Here is a 19,185-nt window from a genome sequence, read left to right as displayed (position 1 = left end):
CATAAGGGGCCCTCATTTTGGTTAGGTGCTCCTGGAATGCAACTAATAATGCAACTATCTTCTCTGGGCAGCTGTGGAACATCTTCCACGCCCCACAGGATGTGAAGCTGGCTTCCCTGGAAACCCTGAGTTTGCTGAAGCTGGATTACCTGGATCTCTGTCTCATGCACTCTCCAATGGGCATTGGGGTAAGGTGGATTCTCTCTGAGCTGATGGCATTTATTTCCTTTTCTTCCCCCAGCCACACAGCAGTTTACATGCCGACGAGTCAGTGCAGGACAGAACTGGGTTTCCGTTTGTAATTGTCAAGAGGCAAAACAAGGAAGGCTGGGTTGTCCCTCCGTGGCAGGTCGACAGCCCCTGAGTGTGTTGTCTGGTTTCCTTTTGCACTTCTAGGAAGCATGCTCGAGTGGCTAAAACGCGAAGCTGGGACTCAGGATTACTGGGTTCAACTCCCAGTTTAACCACGGACTTACGACGCGACCTTGGGCAAATCACTTGATAGACTCTGGGCCTCAGTTCTTCCTGTGTCATATGGAACTAACATTACTGTCCTGCCTCACAGGGGCATGAGGTGCTCAGATATTATGGTGATAAGATAAAGGTTCTGTTGCACCTTCCATCCAAGTAGCTAGAAGGGCTTTAGAAAATTGGACTAACGGGGCCACATTGCCTGACTTGGATGGATGGATGGCATAAGCTGACATAGAACTTGGTTCATGTAGGCCCAAGGTGCCCATGGGAGACAGTTAAAGGATAGCTTCCCTGGCAGCTGGAACGCTGCCACCTCTGGGGTGGCACACAGCAACTATTTAACAGCAAAATAATCTAGGCTGGGAAATGAAGAAAATGAGAGGATCCAGTTGAACTGTAGGGGAAATCGAGGGTAATCGGGTGTAGGTGGGTCTTCTGGATGGGACATAGAAGAGTCATCCTGACCAGGCATGATCAATGAGGATCTCTTGGCGATTTTGGTAAGAGGAGGGGGACTTGTGAGAACACCAGCGTTACACTCCATTGGGGTAATTACGCTTACTGCTGAATTGGATCTGCACTGACTCAGCAACACCAGAGCAGGGGAGTCTCCTATCCAAGTCGTGACCCAGCCTCGTTCTCCTTTGAGCTCAGGAGCCTGGACTGCCTCGCCGTGACTGCAATAGCGGGAGCGGGGTCAAGCAAACAGGCCGGGATATTCACTCTCTAGAAAAGCCTCATGCAGACCTCGCTGACGCTGTATCATCCAGCGCCCCTGCCTTTCTTTAGCACTTCCTCCTATTGCAGTAACCCTGACAGAGGTGGTGAGTGTTCCCCGGGGACGGATGGGCCAGCTGGGGTGTTTGATGCCTTGCCACTCATTCGGGTCAGGACTCTCAGTAGTTCCAGAGATGCACATGGGATGCTTCCCCCTAGAAAGTGGCTCTTGATCAGTTCCCCTGCAGAATATCAACGGGGAGCTCGTGCCTCAGAAGGACGGGTTGCTTCTGCACTCGGATGTGGACACCTGGAGGGTAAGAGGCAGTACATCAGGCCAAGTGCAATGATGTTCATTGGAGGTCACGAGCAGGAACAGAACCTGGGACCTTCTGCACCTCAGCCCAAGCTGCTACTGCGTGAGCTAAAGGCGCAGTAGCAATGGGATATGGCACCTGAGCAACATGGAGGTATTTAGGATGGAGGGGGTCTCTCTAGGGTTCCTTGAAGGGGTCCCTTACCAGAGGAAGCCCTGATTTCCCACCTCATACATGCATTGGTGACGTGCACTATTGATGGATACCATAAGCACACAGGGCCTGATCCAAAGCCCTTTGCAGCCAGTGGAAAGACTCTCATTGGCTTCGACGGGCTTTCCCATAGCGCACAGTGAGCGGCGGGGAAAGAGCAGCGTAGGCTGCCCATCCCCCTCCAGTCGTAACGATCTTCATGGCTGGCTCGCGTTCCTCGCATATATTTCCCATCAGCAACCTCTGCTGTCTGGTTGCGAGAGACAGAGAGACAGGCTGAACGCGCCTGCCGCCGTAGCAATTGTTAATTACCAGCGAGGTTAAGAGCCACGAGCTGGGGCAGGGTTTTCGTCTGGCTGGAGATAATGGAATGGCCTCATTTAAAATGTACAAAGGCTCTGAGAAGGAGCTAATTCGTCACGGGAGGAGACAGGCGGCGCTCGCATGCCGACAGAAATATTTTTAAACTTGTTCCGATGGGGAACTAGAGCTACGATTCCAGTCAGCTCCATTTCACCTCTGTCGTTCTGGGTGTGTGCAGAAGGCCGAATTTGGGCACAGCACTGCAGTTTGCATGGCTAAGCTGTCCTGTGCGGGTGCCCGAGGCGGAGGCTGCGTTTCAAGGTGCTCCGTTCTCAGCACTGCCTGAAGGCCCAGCCTAAGTATGTGGAGAGATGGAAATCTGCCACTTGAATCCGATTGATCACAGTCGTCCCAGAAGCTGCATGCCTGCCCTGGGTGGGCGTGGAGGACAGAATGGTGGGAAGGATGATCGGGACCCTCTTCTGCCAACGTAAGCACCAGGGCAACATCTTCTGTGGCACATGAGAGCACCGGTCACTGGGCCTGGTCCATGCACCTGGGCCCAGCTCCTCAAAGGTATACAGGCACCAGTGCCTCACTCCCTTGGAGGATCTGGGCCGACGTCCCTTAGGAGGTGGTGGGCTTTGACACAGGTGCTGAGCACCCACAGCTCCAGGTGGAGCCAGTGGCAGCTGCAAGGTTCCAGCACCCCGGCAAAGCCAGCCAGTGCATTGTCACTCGCCCGTTATTCCAGCAGCCCTCTGGGTTTCCCCAGCTGTGCGGGCCCAGCCCATGACCTGCTGCATAGAATCATAGAAGATCAGGGATGGAAGGGACCTCAGGAGGTCATCTAGTCCAACCCCCTGCTCAAAGCAGGACCAATCCCCAACTAAATCATCCAGCCCCTCTTTGTTTTCTTGGCAGGCGATGGAGAAGGTGGTGGACAAAGGCCTGGTGAAATCGGTGGGGGTTTCCAACTTCAACGTCTCCCAGCTGGAGAGGCTGCTGTCTGTATGCAGGATCAAACCTGCCGCCAACCAGGTAAAGGCTTGTGATAGGGCAGCGTCTGAGTTACACCTGTAACGGTGTAGTTTGCTGTGGTGGTCTAGGCTGATCCCCGGATATGAGAGAGACAAGGCGGGTGAGTCTCCTTCAGCTCTGTGCAGCTCGAAAGCTTGTCTCTCTCACCTGCTCTGCCTGTAGCAATGGTGTCTCCGCTCCAGGGAGTGCTTATGCTAGCTTTGCATCGGGCTGCTTATAGTTGCAAATAGTAATTGGGAAGCTGCCGCTATGACGTCCTCTGTACTGTGCTAAGCAGACTTTGGGTGCTTCATGCAGCATTCGAATGCCTGGGTTCGCAGCTTGGGCAGAGCCAGAGAGGTTGTGCTCGCTCTTTGAGGGCTTGGCCCCAAAAGGGCTTCTTTGTATCCCAGAAGCACAGAGCCCAGCCAAGCTTGGGACCCCACTGTGCTCAGTGCGAGACAGTCCCTGCACTGAAAAGCCAGCGGTCCAAATAGACCAGATGGGCGAAGGGGGAAGTTACTTGCTCAAGGTTAGTGGCACAACTGGGAATAAAGCCCAAATCTTGTGGCTTCGAATCGCCCCTAACTAGGCCAAACTGCCTCTTAACATGGGGGGCGTGGTGTGGTGTGGAGAAGGCTGAGAACCACCGGCCTAATCAATTAGGTTCTGCCTTCCTGCGGCCGGTCATGTGTCCTTTCTCCAAGCCAGCCGCTGTCACTGGCCAATAGCTAATGTTGCAGAAGGAGGCCCTGGGGAATCCTGTGAAGGGGGATTGATTGGGCCTGATCTGGCAGAAAGCTGCAGCCTGAGCCTTGCTTCCCCTCTCTTAGGCCAGGGTGTGGAGGACGGAGGCTGCATCTGATGCTCGGTCCAGCATTGGGCAGTGAAGGGAAGACTTGGGCAGGCGGGAGGCTCATCTGACCCTGGGGCTATGGGGGCTCCTAATAGTCAACAAACCAGGCCCCAGCTTTGGGCTTTCCAATGAAAGCTGCACCCATCCCTCCTTCCCGGCACTTCAGAGCCCACTCATGAGCACCTTGAGGCAATGGGATGTGGGCATGAGATACAATAACTGTTTCTCCACCAGGTGGAGCTGCACCCCTACCTGACCCAGCCCGAACTCGTGGAGTACTGCAAGTCTAAGGGGATTGTCCTCATCGCATACAGTCCCTTCGGCTGCCCTGCCCTGCCATGGTAAGTCACCCCTAACGTGCACCCTCGGAGGGTAGATCGAAAGCAGTGGGCTATGCTAGAGGGTGAATACACATAGGACCCAGGCGGTGCTGTTGTCAGTCCTGTCTGCTTGTTAACGTTCAGAGATCAGCATTTCCCCCCACTAGGGAGCCGGATTCCAGTCTGGCTCAGATATCCCTGGGGGAACCACCGCCAGCATTCCAGCAGGAGCAACTGCCTTGTGAGCGTGGGCACCGGAAGGAAGCCAGGGTTGTTAGCCAAATGGGCTCGTTTCCCCCTGGAGCTGCCCAATTACCCCAAGGAGGCACGGGAGTCGAGAAGACGGCTTCAAGTTCTTTACTGATCAGTCAGCTGAGCGGGTGTCCCCCTCGACTCATGCCAGAGGGAGGAACACACCTTACAAGCACAACTGGGCTTCTTTTATACAGAGAGACAAACAACTTAGCGTGTCTAAATTCTGCTAACCTATGCATTGTTTAAATTCAGTTCTAGTAGTAATCAGGATACATCTGTTTAGCTTCCCGTCCTTCACATTCCTTTCCCAGGGTCCGTCCAACCCCCTCCCCTTTTCCATATATCTTCTATACATCCTGTATACGTGCAGCTTTATGCATGGGAAACGACAGTGAGAACTGAGATAAGCATCTTTACTGGGATAACAAGCAGAAGCCGAGATAAACATGTTTTTCAGTTTTTGGGCCTAACAAGATTCCCCCCTAAAAAGCATTTTGAGAGCCTTATGGCCCCCAATTCTCAGCCTTCACCGGCTGGTATAGGGCCATCATTTGTTGGTGTATAATTTGATTAGCCATTCGTCGGACTAATGCAACTATACAGGGAGCTAAGCAAGCTAGGGTTAATAGGGTTGTAATAAAGAGTACAAAGAGAAGAAGGCCTTCTCGGAGCCATCCTAGTTGCGGTAACCAGGACGTGAACCAGTCCGTATTCCACCCACCCCATGTTTGGACCGGGACATGGGCTAACTTCCTCATTTCTTTTGTTAGCTGTTTTACCGCCTTTCCATTATCATTTATTTGTAAACAGCAATTAGATTCGTTTAATTTTGCACAAATTCCCCCTTCTTCTGCCAGCAAATAATCAAGAACTAGATGGTGCTGGTAGAGCACATTCCTCATCTGAGTGGACTGATCGGCCAAAAGATCAAGAGCTGCAGCCGTCTGATTAGTTATTATTTCTAAAATGGCTTGCAGCCTAATTATCCGGTTCAAGTTGTAAATGGGCTCCCTTGCCCCTGAGATCCACTCATTAGGATTCCATGTAGCTGGACCATAATGTTTTATAATTCTCTCAGGGGGCCACTCCTGAGCCCCCCATGTTTGGGAGCTTCCGGCGGTCAGGGTGGAATCCACGAACCGCCTTTCTCTAATTAAACCTTAATTCCCAATTTATTTCCCTGCATCTGGGGTAATAGAAAGAACAAGGGTCTTATATATCCAACATAACATATCCCAGACCAATTTGGAGGCAATCTTCAGTAGGCATAGGACCCGCAGATCCAATAATGGCCCTTTAGAGCCCAGGTTCCATTAGCAAAGGGGCCATCCCAGGTTTCCTCATTCTCATCGTCCTCTAGATGGTCAAAATATAAAGGATTACCTGGCCCTAAAGGTCCCCCCCACCATTCCATCAGCTGAACTGCAATAATCACATCTCCACGCCCCAGCTCCTGCTTTCCAGACACAATCGCAGCCCCATTTTGGCTGATTGGTGCTAGACCAGAATTGTTTAAAACCCCATACTCGAGTTCCATTCTGATTCTGCCATGCCCATTTGAAACCACCGTACCCCGTGGTCCTTGCTAGTGGTATTGTCTACCTGGCAACTCGTGAATAGGGCGTCAAAGAACCCATCCTGTCCTACCGCCCTGCAACCTTCGGCCGTAGGGTAGTATTGTTTGGAGCATTTCACCCAACTATTATTGGTGAGCCTCACATGGGTCTGGTTCCATTGCCCCTGATATTTAGAACAGTCATACAGATGACAATAAGGGTCCCAGCAATCAAACCCTGGGGATAGAGTCCAATCATACTTGCTTTCTCCCAAGTACACTCCCTCCCGCCTTGTCCAATTAAGGCAGAGAATACCCTTTCCAGAAGAATACAGTCGCCAGGGGCTACTATCCTCAGTCCAAACCCCCGTTCCATCGTGGACTATACTTAAATTGCTGAGCCACCATTTGGGCTGTACCGGCTGGGCTACCCAAGGCCATTCATTTAATTCCCCTGGGCCTCCGCATACCCAACAGTTACTGAGGTTAATGGATTTTGCTATTGTCTCCCCCCAGCTGTAAAAACCTATTTTCCCAACCATAATAGTGGTGGAAGCACATAAACAAAAATATTAACAATAATTTCATTATCTTTTTCTAAACAGTCCCTTTAGTCCGTCTAAGTACTGATACTCCCAGGTGGAGTCTTCACCTGTGCCACCCCGGGCATCCGGAGCCGGGGCGGGCAGAGGGCTGGTGTCCTCTTCCGCTAGTTCAGTCTCCGGGTTAGGGTTCAGAAACCGCTTTACCCGCGTATGGTGTGTCCATTTGTCACTCCCAAGAACTTTGACTGCAGCTTGGCTGATGAGCGAGACAGTGTGCGGGCCGTCCCACCGTGGTGTAAGGGGGTCACGCTTCCACTTCTTGACGAGGACCTGATCACCGATCTGGAACGGGTACATGGGCTGGTCCAAGGGAAGGGCCTGAAAAGGCACTGCGTCGATGCAGCTGTAACAAAACAGATTGCAACCCAGAGACCTGTTTCCATAAGGAGTCCTTCCCCATTTCCCAGTTTACATCCTCCCGGAACCCCGGGATAATGGTGAAAGCTTAAGACCCTTACGTGGGGCCCTTCGAATGCGGGTAAGGGCGAGCGGTAGCGCATCAAGCCACTTTAAACTAGACTCTGTGCATAGTTTAGTGAGGGTATCCTTGAGAGTCCTATTCATTCTTTCCACCTGTCCCGTGCTTTGCGGCCTCCAGGGGGTATGCAACTTCCATTGTATACCGAGTGCCTGGGACACCTGTTGCAAGACTTCAATACAGTCATGAGTGGGGCTGGTCTCATAGGAAACCCAAGGGTCAGGCAATAGGGTAGCTAGGTTGAGGGAGCTAACTGTCCTAGAGGTTAAGTTAGGGGCTAGCAAGGGCCCTACCTCATATCTGGTATGTCGACTGGGATTTAGATGCTTTTCCCCAGCACCTGTCCCCAGTATTTGAGGCATCCCGTGGGGAACCACAACCTCAGTGTCCCCCCCCAGGGTAAACTTTTCAGCCTCCTGTACAAGGAGAGCGGTTGCTGCAACGGCCCGTAAACAGGCAGGCCACCCCTTGGCGACAGGGTCCAAGACCTTCGAATAGTATCCAATGGGTCGCCAGGTTGGTCCTGACCTTTGGCACAGGACTCCAGCTGCCACCCCTCCTCTTTCATGAACGTATAGGGTGAATGGCTTCCGGGAATCTGGGAGGGCTAGAGCGGGAGGCTGAACCAAGGCTTCTTTAAGCTCTCGAAATGCTTTTTCCATTTCCCTGGTCCATTTCCAGTGGAGCAGACCTTCTTTAGTTAAAGACTCATATAGTGGTCTGGCTTTTCCCCCATAGTCAGGGATCCAGAGTCGACAGAAGCCAGTCAGTCCCAGAAAAGCCCTTAGTTCTCGGGGGTTCCGGGGCTGAGGGCTGTTAAGTATAACCTGGATTCTTTCTTTGCCCAAACTGCGACTCCCTTGGCAGAGGTGGTATCCAAGGAAGGTGACCTGCTGCTTAACCAACTGAGCTTTTTCCTTTGATACTTTATACCCCTGTACCCCAAGGGGATTGAGGAGCTCTACAGTTTGCTCCTTGCAGACTGTCTCTGTTCAGTACTCAAGAGCAGATCATCGCAGTACTGAATTATGTTACATGAAGGGTGTTTAGCCAGGAATGGGGCCAGGTCCCTTTTTAGCTGGCTGCCAAAAATCTCTGGTGCGCAGGTGAGTCCCTGTGGGACAACAGTCCAAAGATATTGGGCCCTGTAATGGGTGTCCGGATCCTCCCACTCAAAGGCAAACAGTCTCTGCTATTAACTTGTTAATTTGTCTTAGGTCCTGGACCAACCAATACTGCCCATTAGGCTTAGGCACCCCCATTATTGGAGTATTGTATGGGGACGTGTCTTCCTTTAACCACCCGCACTGCAAAAACTTTTGAATCAGGGGTTTTAACCCGATCCGAGTGGTTAGCTTAAGGGGGTATTGTTGAATTCGGACTGGGCTGCTTCCCTCCTTAAGGGAAATATGCACTGGTGTAGCATTCCTGGCTCGGGCCACGCCTCCTTCCTCCGCCCAGACCTTGGGATTTACACCCCCCTCCCAGCAGCTGGCTTCCAGGGAGTGATCTCTAGCATTTATGAGAGCCATCTGGTAATTAGAGGCTTGTTGCTTAGGGATTCTGACTTCCATTGTCCCGTTATCGAATGAGATCTCCGCCTGTAATTTAGTGAGGATATCTCGTCCAAGCAGCGCTATGGGGCAGGAGGGACTGCAAACAAACTGATGGGAAATTTGACGGTCCCCTATTTTTACTAGGAGAGGCAAAGTTTTTTTCCAAAGCTGTAGTTTGTCCCTCTATCCCCTGGACTATGGCACGTCCCCGAGCTCTATCTCGGGGAGCCTTATTAAGGGGGAGCAAACTAAGAGTGGCCCCAGTATCAATAAGGGCTTCAATTGGGCGGCCCTCCACTTTAATTTTTACTGTGGGATCCAGGCTGGCAGCTTGTGCTGTCAGGAGGGGCCGCTGGGTTCCCCGACCCCCCCCCCTATGGGGAAGACTCCTCCCCTGAACGTCCTGTACTGTTGTAGAGGATGGGAAGGGACGGGGTTTTATCTTTACGTTCCTTTCCCATGGCCTGTCACCGGGGGCATTCATTCTTCCAGTGCCCCTCTTTCCTACAGATAGCGCACTGATTTCGACCCAGGCAGGGGCCCCGCCCCTACCCCGGTGGCCCTGGCCGTCCCTTAACTTTGTCCCCCCTTTCTTCATATCCTTTCCTTTGGGCCATGGCTAAAACACGGGCCCCTTTCTTCGAGAACGGGGGCTTCTGTTGCTTCCAATTATATAGATCACTAGTGGTAAAGGGAACATATACCATAGTGAGATTACCCTCAGGGGCTACAGTTTCCTGCAGTGGACACAAATAATTCTGTTGCAGGGGCCCTTGGAGTACCGGGCCACCCTTGCTCCTGGTGTGGTTAGACACCAGGGAGCTTAGAGAGATCGGAGGGGGCTCCCGTTTGGAAAAGTCCTGGTCGCTTGGCTCACCCCTTTCAGTTGAGCCATTATCCTCAGAGGAGGGGGTGGGGATTTCAATTGAGGATACCGGAGCCAGGAGGCCGGGATACAAAGGGGGAGAGGGCATAGGATCAGGGGCAGAGGGAATCACAGCCCGCAGACAAGATTTCCTAACAGGGAAACAGGGTTTCCTAACAGGGGCACGGGCCATTAAGGTTTTAATAGTTTGTGATCTACATTTTTGCAACCATGGGGGATGATTGGCCACAAGGTCCTGCCAAATATCTATATAGGGATATTGGTCCCAATGCCCATCCCAGATCACAATGCTATGTACTGCTTGTACAACCCCTGGTTTGAGCGTCCCGCCCTCGGGCCATTCCACCCCAAATGTCATCCATTCAAGAGTACAGAATTTTACAAGCTTGTCTTTACATAATACAATTCCATAATTAGCCTGGCGTCTAAACGCCTTCCAGTTATGCAGCATACATCCCAGGGGTGTCCAGGAGAAGGTGCTTTGTCCGGACCCCATTATGCTTTACCCAGAGTTTTCCGAGACAGAGATATCAAGAGGGGGAAGAGGTATAGATCTAGTTCTAACTCAGATATCCGCTGGGTCACGAGGTTCGGCTGACCCCCCTTGCAATCAAGATATCCTGGTCATCGGGTTTCCCCTTGCAGGAGTCTTGGGGCGGCTGAAGTCAGCTTAAGCCTCAGACCTGTCAGCAGCACTCATTCATCTTTCACACAGATCCTTTAATCAGTTACCATCTCGGTTTCCAACACACCATTAAGAGGAGAAACAAGATTACCCTTCCTATAGACAAGAGTAATCCCTGAGGTTGCTCCAAGTCCCAATAATTGTTAAAAACGGCCCATGGACTTGTGGAGTTAGTTACGTTACTCATTGGCCGTTATTTGCTTACCCTTTAACCAAAAACAGAACAACAAGACATTTACAAAGCTACAATAATGTTAACATACCTTCCCGTATACAGGCTGCCTAGGGGATTTCCACTGTCCAACCCACACCTCGGGGGCGTTATTCCTCAAACCCAGGAGGTAAACGCACTTACCGCCCGAAGTGGCCGCGTCCGGCAGTCAGACTTCCCCTCCTTCTGAAGCCGTCTTGCTTCCGTGTCCTTCAGAGTTCTCTTTAGAGAGGACGCAGCCGCCCCGGCCGATTGTGACGATCCGAGGCCCGAGCAAAGCAACAGCTCGAGGTGGCCACTCCTCGGAATCGCCCTCGGCCGTCGGTCAGTGCCCTCTACAGGGAGAGAAGTCCCGGCGGAGTCGCCATTTGTTAGCCAAATGGGCTCGTTTCCCCCTGGAGCTGCCCAATTACCCCAAGGAGGCACGGGAGTCGAGAAGACGGCTTCAAGTTCTTTACTGATCAGTCAGCTGAGCGGGTGTCCCCCTCGACTCATGCCAGAGGGAGGAACACACCTTACAAGCACAACTGGGCTTCTTTTATACAGAGAGACAAACAACTTAGCGTGTCTAAATTCTGCTAACCTATGCATTGTTTAAATTCAGTTCTAGTAGTAATCAGGATACATCTGTTTAGCTTCCCGTCCTTCACATTCCTTTCCCAGGGTCCGTCCAACCCCCTCCCCTTTTCCATATATCTTCTATACATCCTGTATACGTGCAGCTTTATGCATGGGAAACGACAGTGAGAACTGAGATAAGCATCTTTACTGGGATAACAAGCAGAAGCCGAGATAAACATGTTTTTCAGTTTTTGGGCCTAACAGGGTGGCTCTGGGATCCCGGGGTGAGGTTTGCACGGCTGTTAGAAGAACACGGTGCACGTGTGATCTGGAGTCACAGACTCCAATGATGTTGATTTCTCAAAGCGGAACCGTCCAGTGAGCTAATCAGAGACGAGGGGGAGGTAGAAGGGGTGGGGGTCTTGCTGCTCCACAGTCCATGCTGGTGACTGGCTAAGCAGCAGTTCTGCAGAAAAGGAGTAGGGGTTGCAGTGGACGAGAAGCTGGATATGAGTCAACAGTGTGCCCTTGTTGCCAAGAAGGCTATCGGCATTTTGAGCTGTATAAGTAGGGGCATTGCCAGCAGATCGAGGGACATGATCATTCCCCTCTATTCGGCATTGGTGAGGCCTCATCTGGAGTAGTGTGTCCAGTTTTGGGCCCCACACTACAAGAAGGATGTGGAAAAATTGGTCTGGCTGAGATCTTCGCTAGGCTAACTGGGCCGGATTCTGCTCTCACTCTGGTTTGATTTCACTGACTTGGGTAGAGTTGCTTGGCCCAAGAGCATTTACTGGATTCTTTTATCTTTATCAAGAGCCTGGCCAACGTAGCAGGGGTCCCGCTGCGTGATAAGTTCTGGGGTACAGCCCCGCCACACGGTGACAAAGCAGGGGAGAGACTGAGTGAGCTGGGCCAGGGAGGGGTCCTGGCTGTTATTAGCAGCTGTTGTTTGCACAGCAGCACCAAGGGGCATTTGTCGACCCTGTCACTGGCTCAGGGGGAGTGACAGACTCCCTCAGTGCCCTCCCTTCCCTGTTTCTCCAGCCAGCAGCAGGAGGCTCTGCTGCCTCCCAGCAGTGCTGTGAAGGCGACTCCCCACCAGCCTTCTGTTTGCAAAGTGCTGCCTGTCCTCCGAGAGCAGCAGCCCTTGTTCAGGACTCTCCATATCCTCTTCCCTTAGCCCTTTGGGGGAGAACAGCCCTGTGCCCCTCCTGGAGAATCCCACGATGAAGGAGATCGCTCAGAAGCATGGAAAAACCAGCGCTCAGGTGAGGGGGGGGGACAGCACTGGCCCTAGTGGCGTTTCTCTATATAGATGTGCTACATCCTCTCTAAGCTACACAGAGGGCCGGGGGGGGTTGTGGGTGCAGTGTGGAAAAACCGGTCTCTGTCTCTTCACGCTGACTGTGCTCCTCCTGGCCATCGCGCCAGCCACGTATCCTGGCTCACCAGCTCCTGCCCTCTCTGCAGGTTCTCATCCGCTTCCACATTCAGAGGGGCATCGCCACCATCCCAAAAAGCATCACCCTGGCCCGCATCATGGAGAAGGCAGAGGTAACGGGGATGGCTAGCGAGCCGGGAGCCCTCTTCCGCTCCTTGCAAATGGCTGAGGTGTTACTGTCACCAGAGCGGGGTGAGACACTTCACACAAGCGACAGCTGGGGACTTGTACCAAAGCCGAGCTATACCCAGCAGGATTTGAATGGCTAGTTCAAGGGACCCTTAAGTATTGCTAGCCTGAGGATTAGCCCCTCTGTTCGGGGATACGTTTGTAGGCCCTCCGCTTGGAGACCTAAGTGGGTTTGCCCCTCGTAAAAGACACAACACAGAGCGAGGTCTGGCTGTTAAACAGCCTGCGTTGCAGGCACGCCCCTCCCCCCCTTGTGAGAGGTGGCTCCAGCTGTGACGATGTGGATGAAAATATGTCCAGGCCAGGGAAGCAGCTGTGGGAATAGATTGTGGCCCAGACATCTGGGAGCAGGATTTTTGTCCTTTCACTGAGGAGCTGAGTGTGTGGCCATGCCCATTTGGTAGATAGGGTTACCATATTTCAGCAAGCAAAAAAGAGGACGGGAGGAGCCCCACCCTAGCCCCGCCCCTGTCCTGCCCTAGCCCCACAACTCCCACTTTCCGCCCCCCTCAGAGCCCCCAATCCTCCCCCCGCTCCTTGTCCCCTGACTGCCCCCTCCTGGGACCCCTGCCCCTAACTGCCCCCCAGGACTCCACCCCCTACCTAAGCCTCCCTGTTCCTTGTCCCCTAACTGCCCCTCCTAAGACCCCCCCCCACACCCTAACTGCCCCCCAGGACCTTACCTCCTACCTATACCCTGACTGTCCAAAACCTTATCCACACCCCCCCCAGAAAGCCGCCCCCCAGAACTCCCAGACCCCCCCCAGTCTCTTGACTGCCTCCTCCAAAACCTCACTGCCCCTTCTCCGACCCCCTGGCCCCCTTGTTGTTGGCCTTCGCCTAACGTCTCTGTGAGCCGTTCGTCCCGGCAGGCTGGCTGGCAGGGGAGGAGCCCGGGAGGAGCTCCAGACTGCCGGTGCGAACTGCCGGAGGCGATCTGCGAATGCAGGGAGGGAGAGAGTGATCTCTGCTGCAGGGGGGAGGAGGGGGAAGCAGAGGAGGGGGCTCTCTCTGTCTGTTGGAGCCCCATATAAGTGACACCATCTGGCCGGCGCGCGCTCTGCATGGGGGGGAAGTCCGGACATTTACAAATTCCCCTCAGACGCTATTTTTAGCTCAAAAAGCCGGACATGTCCGGGGGAATCCGGATGAATGGTAACCCTAATGAGTAGGGTTACCATATCTCATAAATAAAAAAACAGGACCCTCCACGGGCCCTGGCCCCGCCCATTTCCCCACCCCTAGCCCCGCCCCAACTCCGCCCCTTCCCCACCCTAACTCCGCCCCCTCCTCCCTTCCACTCCCAGCCAGGGGGAAAGGGCTGCCCCAGTGCTACCGGCTTCAGGGTTTGCCGGGCAGCCCCCAGACCCTGCGCCCCCAGCCGGCGCTTCCCCCAGCGTGGCTGGAGCCTGGGAGGGGAAGCGCCCAGCCGGGGACGCAGGGTCTGGAGGCTGCCCAGCAAACCGTAAAGCCGGTAGCGCCCGGGCTTTGGGCAGCCCCTATGCCTCCGGACCCTGCGCCCCCAGCCGGGCACTTCCCCTCCCGGGCTCCGGCGGCGCAGGGTCCGGAGGCACGGGGGCTGCCCAAAGCCGGTAGCGCTCGGGCAGACCGGCTCTTAAACCGAGCCGAAGAGTCGGGGAGGAGCAGAGCCGCCATTTTCCCGGACATGTTCGGCTTTTTGGCAATTCCCCCCAGACGGGGGTTTGACTGCCGAAAAGCCGGACATGTCCGGGAAAAAGAGGACGTATGGTAACCCTATGGTAGAGCTCTGCTGAACAAATGCTCAGGGCCGGGCACCCAACAGAAAATCTGCCCTTAGCCTCAGAGAGAGACACACGCAAAACGTCTGGGCCTGTCTGCTGCGGGGCAAAGCAGAGGGTGAATTTCAGCACAGCAGCTTGCCATGCAGTAACCTCCCGTGTGTGCTCTGGGGAAGTCCCATGCCCACACCCTGCCATTCCCCATATCAAGCCTCCTGGTACCACTCTGACTCCAAGGGACTGCATTTCCCAGCGTTACAGAATACCCGCCCGTGTCTTCCGTGCTTTGCTGAGGACTTGCGTCTCCCTGTAGACCTGGGAGCACAGAAAGCCCTGGCCTTGGAGTCAAAGGCTGTTTCTTCTGCGTAGGTATATGACTTTCACTTGACACGCTACGAATCCAGATGCTGGAAGGACTAGACTGCAACACGCGATTTATTAAATAGAACCTGCTGGGGTGAGTGATTGAAACAGGCTCATCTAACTAAAAAAATGTAGCCTTCAGAGCTCGGCTAACAATGTTACACAGGGAAGTTTGCAGGCTAGGAAGCAGTGGGTGCTTTCAGTCATGTGGCCCAGGGGCTAGCGCACTGGATGGGGATGCAGGAGACCTGGGTTCTATTTCTAGCTTTGCCTCTGGCCTGCTGGGTGACCTGGGGCCAGTCACTTCCAACCCTTTTCCTCAGTTTCCCTAAATGCAAAGTAGGGATAATGATCCTTTGCTTTTCCTCCACAGGGATCAAGGTAGATAGGCGGTAGATATTCAGTAGCATCTACTCTTTAAGGATCTCAAAGCACCTTCCCAACGTTAATTAACCCACAGTGAAGTAGGTAAGGGACCAAACCCAGCAAGGATTGTCCCCGTTAGCTTCAGGTGGGGTTGTTCCCAAGCCAGTGTGCGTCTCCCCTATTATAAAGGGAGCTGTTTCCTCTCGGATGCAAAGCCATTCAGAGGCAAGGGATACATCACAAAGGTTTGAGCAGCACATTGACTCTCCAGCGTAATACGTGCGGAGTATTGCTATTGTTTATTTAAGCACTGACCGTAGGCTTGGCCCCTGTGCAATACACACAATCAAATCTTTCCTCGTGGCAGGGCTCGCAAATAAGGCTCCGATCCTGAAATCGGAGAGGCCAGCTTGGGACCCAAAGAGATTTCATCTGGGTGGAGGGCAGGGGTCGGTAGATGCATAACCCAAGCTAAGTTTCAGAGTAACAGCCGTGTTAGTCTGTATCCGCAAAAAGAAGAACAGGAGTACTTGTGGCACCTTAGAGACTAACAAATTTATTAGAGCATAAGCTTTCGTGGACTACAGCCCACTTCTTCGGATGCATATAGAATGGAACATATAATGAGGAGATATATATACACACATACAGAGAGCATAAACAGGTGGGAGTTGTCTTACCAACTCTGAGAGGCCAATTAATTAAGAGAAAAAAAAAAAAAAAAAACTTTTGAAGTGATAATCAAGCTAGCCGAGTACAGACAGTGTGATAAGAAGTGTGAGAGTACTTACAAGGGGAGATAGTCAACGTTTGTAATGGCTCAGCCATTCCCAGTCCTTATTCAAACCGGAGTTGATTGTGTCTAGTTTGCATATCAATTCTAGCTCTGTAGTCTCTCTTTGGAGTCTGTTTTTGAAGTTTTTCTGTTGTAATATAGCCACCCGCAGGTCTGTCACTGAATGACCAGACAGGTTAAAGTGTTCTCCCACTGGTTTTTGAGTATTTTGATTCCTGATGTCAGATTTGTGTCTATTAATAATGGGAGAACACTTTAACCTACAGAGAGAGACTACAGAGCTAGAATTGATATGCAAACTAGACACAATCAACTCCGGTTTGAATAAGGACTGGGAATGGCTGAGCCATTACAAACGTTGACTATCTCCCCTTGTAAGTACTCTCACACTTCTTATCACACTGTCTGTACTCGGCTAGCTTGATTATCACTTCAAAAGTTTTTTTTTTTTTTTTCTCTTAATTAATTGGCCTCTCAGAGTTGGTAAGACAACTCCCACCTGTTTATGCTCTCTGTATGTGTGTATATATATCTCCTCATTATATGTTCCATTCTATATGCATCCGAAGAAGTGGGCTGTAGTCCACGAAAGCTTATGCTCTAATAAATTTGTTAGTCTCTAAGGTGCCACAAGTACTCCTGTTCTTCTTTTAACCCAAGCTAGGAGAATGTGGATTTGATGCTCTCTAGTGGCTGGTGCACAGAGATGTTTCAAGCCGCTATAGAGCTGGTTAAAATATAAAGCTGTCTTTCTTTCTGAAAATATAAACAAAATGACCCCCCACCCTGAAAACCTTGCTACAGAACTTCTGTTTTTTTGACTATAGGAACATTGGAAAAATTTCCCTTCCTCTTCCCTGTTTCTACTGAAAAGAGGGAATGGACCCCAAAAAGAAAACTTCTGGTTTTCAACAGCTGAAAATTTTCAATCAAATTACATTTTCATTTTGATCAAAAAGCCATTTTTAATTGGGGAGGCAGCATTTTTGGTGAAAAATGCTGACCAGCTAAGGCGTGGGTTCTCAACCTTTCCCCTACTGGGTCCCCTCTACCATCTAATCAAATCTAGTTCCTTATATAACACTTTTCAGCAGTAGATCTGAGAGGTCCAGATTCATGAAAGTGCTTAGGCATCCCAACGTCTTAAACCACCCCCACCTTCCCTGGGGCCTTGCCAACAAGTGGAATTCTCAGCCCAGCTTTGTGAATCTAGTCCAAAGTGACTTGCTTCAGAGTCATCCAAGCAAAACCCCCATCTCCCGTGTCCCAGTCCACTCAGCCATGCTGCAGGGAGGGCAGGGATTTCACAGCCAAACGCTGTTGGCGGCCCAAAAAGTTGAGCCCCTTTTTGTCGTTAGAGGTTGATATTGCACTGGGGAAGTTAATGGGAGTTTTTCTATTGACTTAATTGGGAGCAGGATCAAGGCCCTTAAGTCTTTGAATGCAACAGGGGCTAAAAAGCAGGATTGGCTCATCCTTTTAGTTGGAGAGATTCTGGGTTTAAACGCCTCTGGTGGTGCAAGGTATCACCAGCAGATCCAGTTGCAGGATGGGCGCCTGATGGAACAGAATGCACCGGCAAATCCAGAGAGGGATGGGCTTAGTTTATTTGTGTTTCTTTTAATTAAACTCATGGGTTAATGTATTTTAAATTAAAGGTTTGAATTTCAGTAAAATTCCCTGTTTTGGCTATTCCTATCACATATATAGAAGAGGTGACTGGCTACCTGCACTGTTTGCTTCTTGAAAAAGTTTTTACATGGAAGATTCTGAATGGTTGTGATAATTATTTACTTAGGATGTATTTGTCTTTTATTCCAGGATGGAGACTCACAAACACTTCCCATTCAGTGACAAGTAACTATCGCGCCCTAAAGAAATGGCAAGTCAGTCCTGGAAGATCCGGTTCCCAGTAAATCAACTGCATGTATTGGCAAGCTTTTGAAATGATCCATATCAGCCTCTCAAAATCCTTCTGAAAATGTCCTAGGCAAGGTAAACTAAAATCTACTTGCCTACCTGTACACTGGAGCTAAAACTAATTATGTTTTATGTATCCATTTTAAGTGACGTGAGAATGGAGGAGAAGAATTTTACAAGAGTGATTTTAAATATTTGCTCAGCAAAGGGTAAGGGGGGGATCTTGATAAGCTATTTGTTCTCTGGAGACAGTTTTTAGATGTGGGGGTAAAGGATTAGATCAGGGGTCGGCAACCTTTCAGAAGTGGTGTACCGAGTCTTCGTTTATTCACTCTAATTTAAGGTTTGGCGTGCCAGTAATACATTTTAACGTTTTTAGAAGATATCTTTCTATAAGTCTAGATAATGTTGTCACCACTCAGCTCATAGAGAGCTGAGAATAATATATAACTAAACTATTTTTGTATGTAAAGTAAATAAGGTTTTTAACATTTTTAAGAAGCTTCATTTAAAATTTAAATTAAAATGCAGATCCCCCTGGACTGGTGGCCAGTACCTGGGCAGTGTGAGTGCCACTGAAAATCAGCTTGGCATGCGTGCCATAGGTTGCCTACCCCTGGATTAGACCCTTCTGTAAGGTTCCCCTGATTTTCTTTCAGTAACACAATAAAAAACAGCTGCCCAATGACAGCATTTAGCATTCCCAGGTTCATGTGTTGATTTTTCAGGGGACTTTCACCATGCACTGAACATACTGAGGTTTTGTTAAACAGCAGACTGTACCAACGCGCCTTTAACTTGATGCAACATGGGATTTGCAGTCTCCTGTTCAAAACCGTCAGCAATGTAAAGGCTTCAGCTATATTCTGCACCACTGTGTTATAAATCAGTTAGTTTACTGGGGGGGGAACCGGAATATTCCTATCAATTGGAGTCACAGATTTTTTTTACAATGGGCAGAATTCACCCCTGTACTGAAGACCAACCCGATCACTTCAGTCCCACTTAGGTTGTGCCTGTTCTGGCCCCTTACTCCTGATTAAATGGGATGTAAGCGAGGTATAGCCCTTGTGCTGGATAGCCCTGGATGCATAGGTGAATGTCTGTTGGAGACAAGAGTCACAGTTTTCACTGCATGTTGCTTACCTTTTGAGAAGCACCCTTTCCCTTCAAGTGCTCAGCAAACAGGCTAGTTCACTATATGCATGTGCATAAAAGTCAGCATGTCCTGATGGACTGCACAGTACAGCAAGCTGACCTTGACCGATCACTGGGAGCAACAGTTTTGCGGTGGACTTCAGTGAATGTATGGTCAGGCCCAGTATTAACTTGGAG

At 51.1% G+C, this 19,185-nt stretch overlaps 1 protein-coding gene and 1 long non-coding RNA gene across 2 annotated transcripts in view; one reads left to right on the top strand and one right to left on the bottom strand.

Annotated features, from left to right (window-relative positions):
* Positions 1 to 18,482, top strand: part of LOC128831283 (aldo-keto reductase family 1 member B7-like) — a 29,011-nt gene extending 10,529 nt beyond the window's left edge. The window contains exons 3-10 of the mRNA XM_054017602.1: positions 72 to 188; positions 1,440 to 1,508; positions 2,949 to 3,065; positions 4,135 to 4,241; positions 12,196 to 12,283; positions 12,486 to 12,569; positions 14,775 to 14,862; positions 17,752 to 18,482. Coding sequence (XP_053873577.1) covers positions 72 to 188; positions 1,440 to 1,508; positions 2,949 to 3,065; positions 4,135 to 4,241; positions 12,196 to 12,283; positions 12,486 to 12,569; positions 14,775 to 14,825 — 633 coding nt within the window. The 3' untranslated portion in view covers positions 14,826 to 14,862; positions 17,752 to 18,482. The remainder of the gene's footprint in view (positions 1 to 71; positions 189 to 1,439; positions 1,509 to 2,948; positions 3,066 to 4,134; positions 4,242 to 12,195; positions 12,284 to 12,485; positions 12,570 to 14,774; positions 14,863 to 17,751) is intronic.
* On the bottom strand, positions 4,563 to 11,269 carry LOC128832684 (uncharacterized). Its single transcript, XR_008444032.1, has 2 exons — positions 10,504 to 11,269; positions 4,563 to 6,978 (listed from the first exon to the last, which is right to left on the bottom strand). It is a non-coding gene; the product is annotated as an uncharacterized LOC128832684 (long non-coding RNA).
* Positions 18,483 to 19,185: the final 703 nt, after the last annotated feature.

This window comes from Malaclemys terrapin, chromosome 2, assembly GCF_027887155.1.
Source record: "Malaclemys terrapin pileata isolate rMalTer1 chromosome 2, rMalTer1.hap1, whole genome shotgun sequence".
NCBI classification, from domain to species: Eukaryota; Metazoa; Chordata; order Testudines; family Emydidae; genus Malaclemys; species Malaclemys terrapin.
This window is presented reverse-complemented; position numbering and strand designations above follow the sequence as displayed.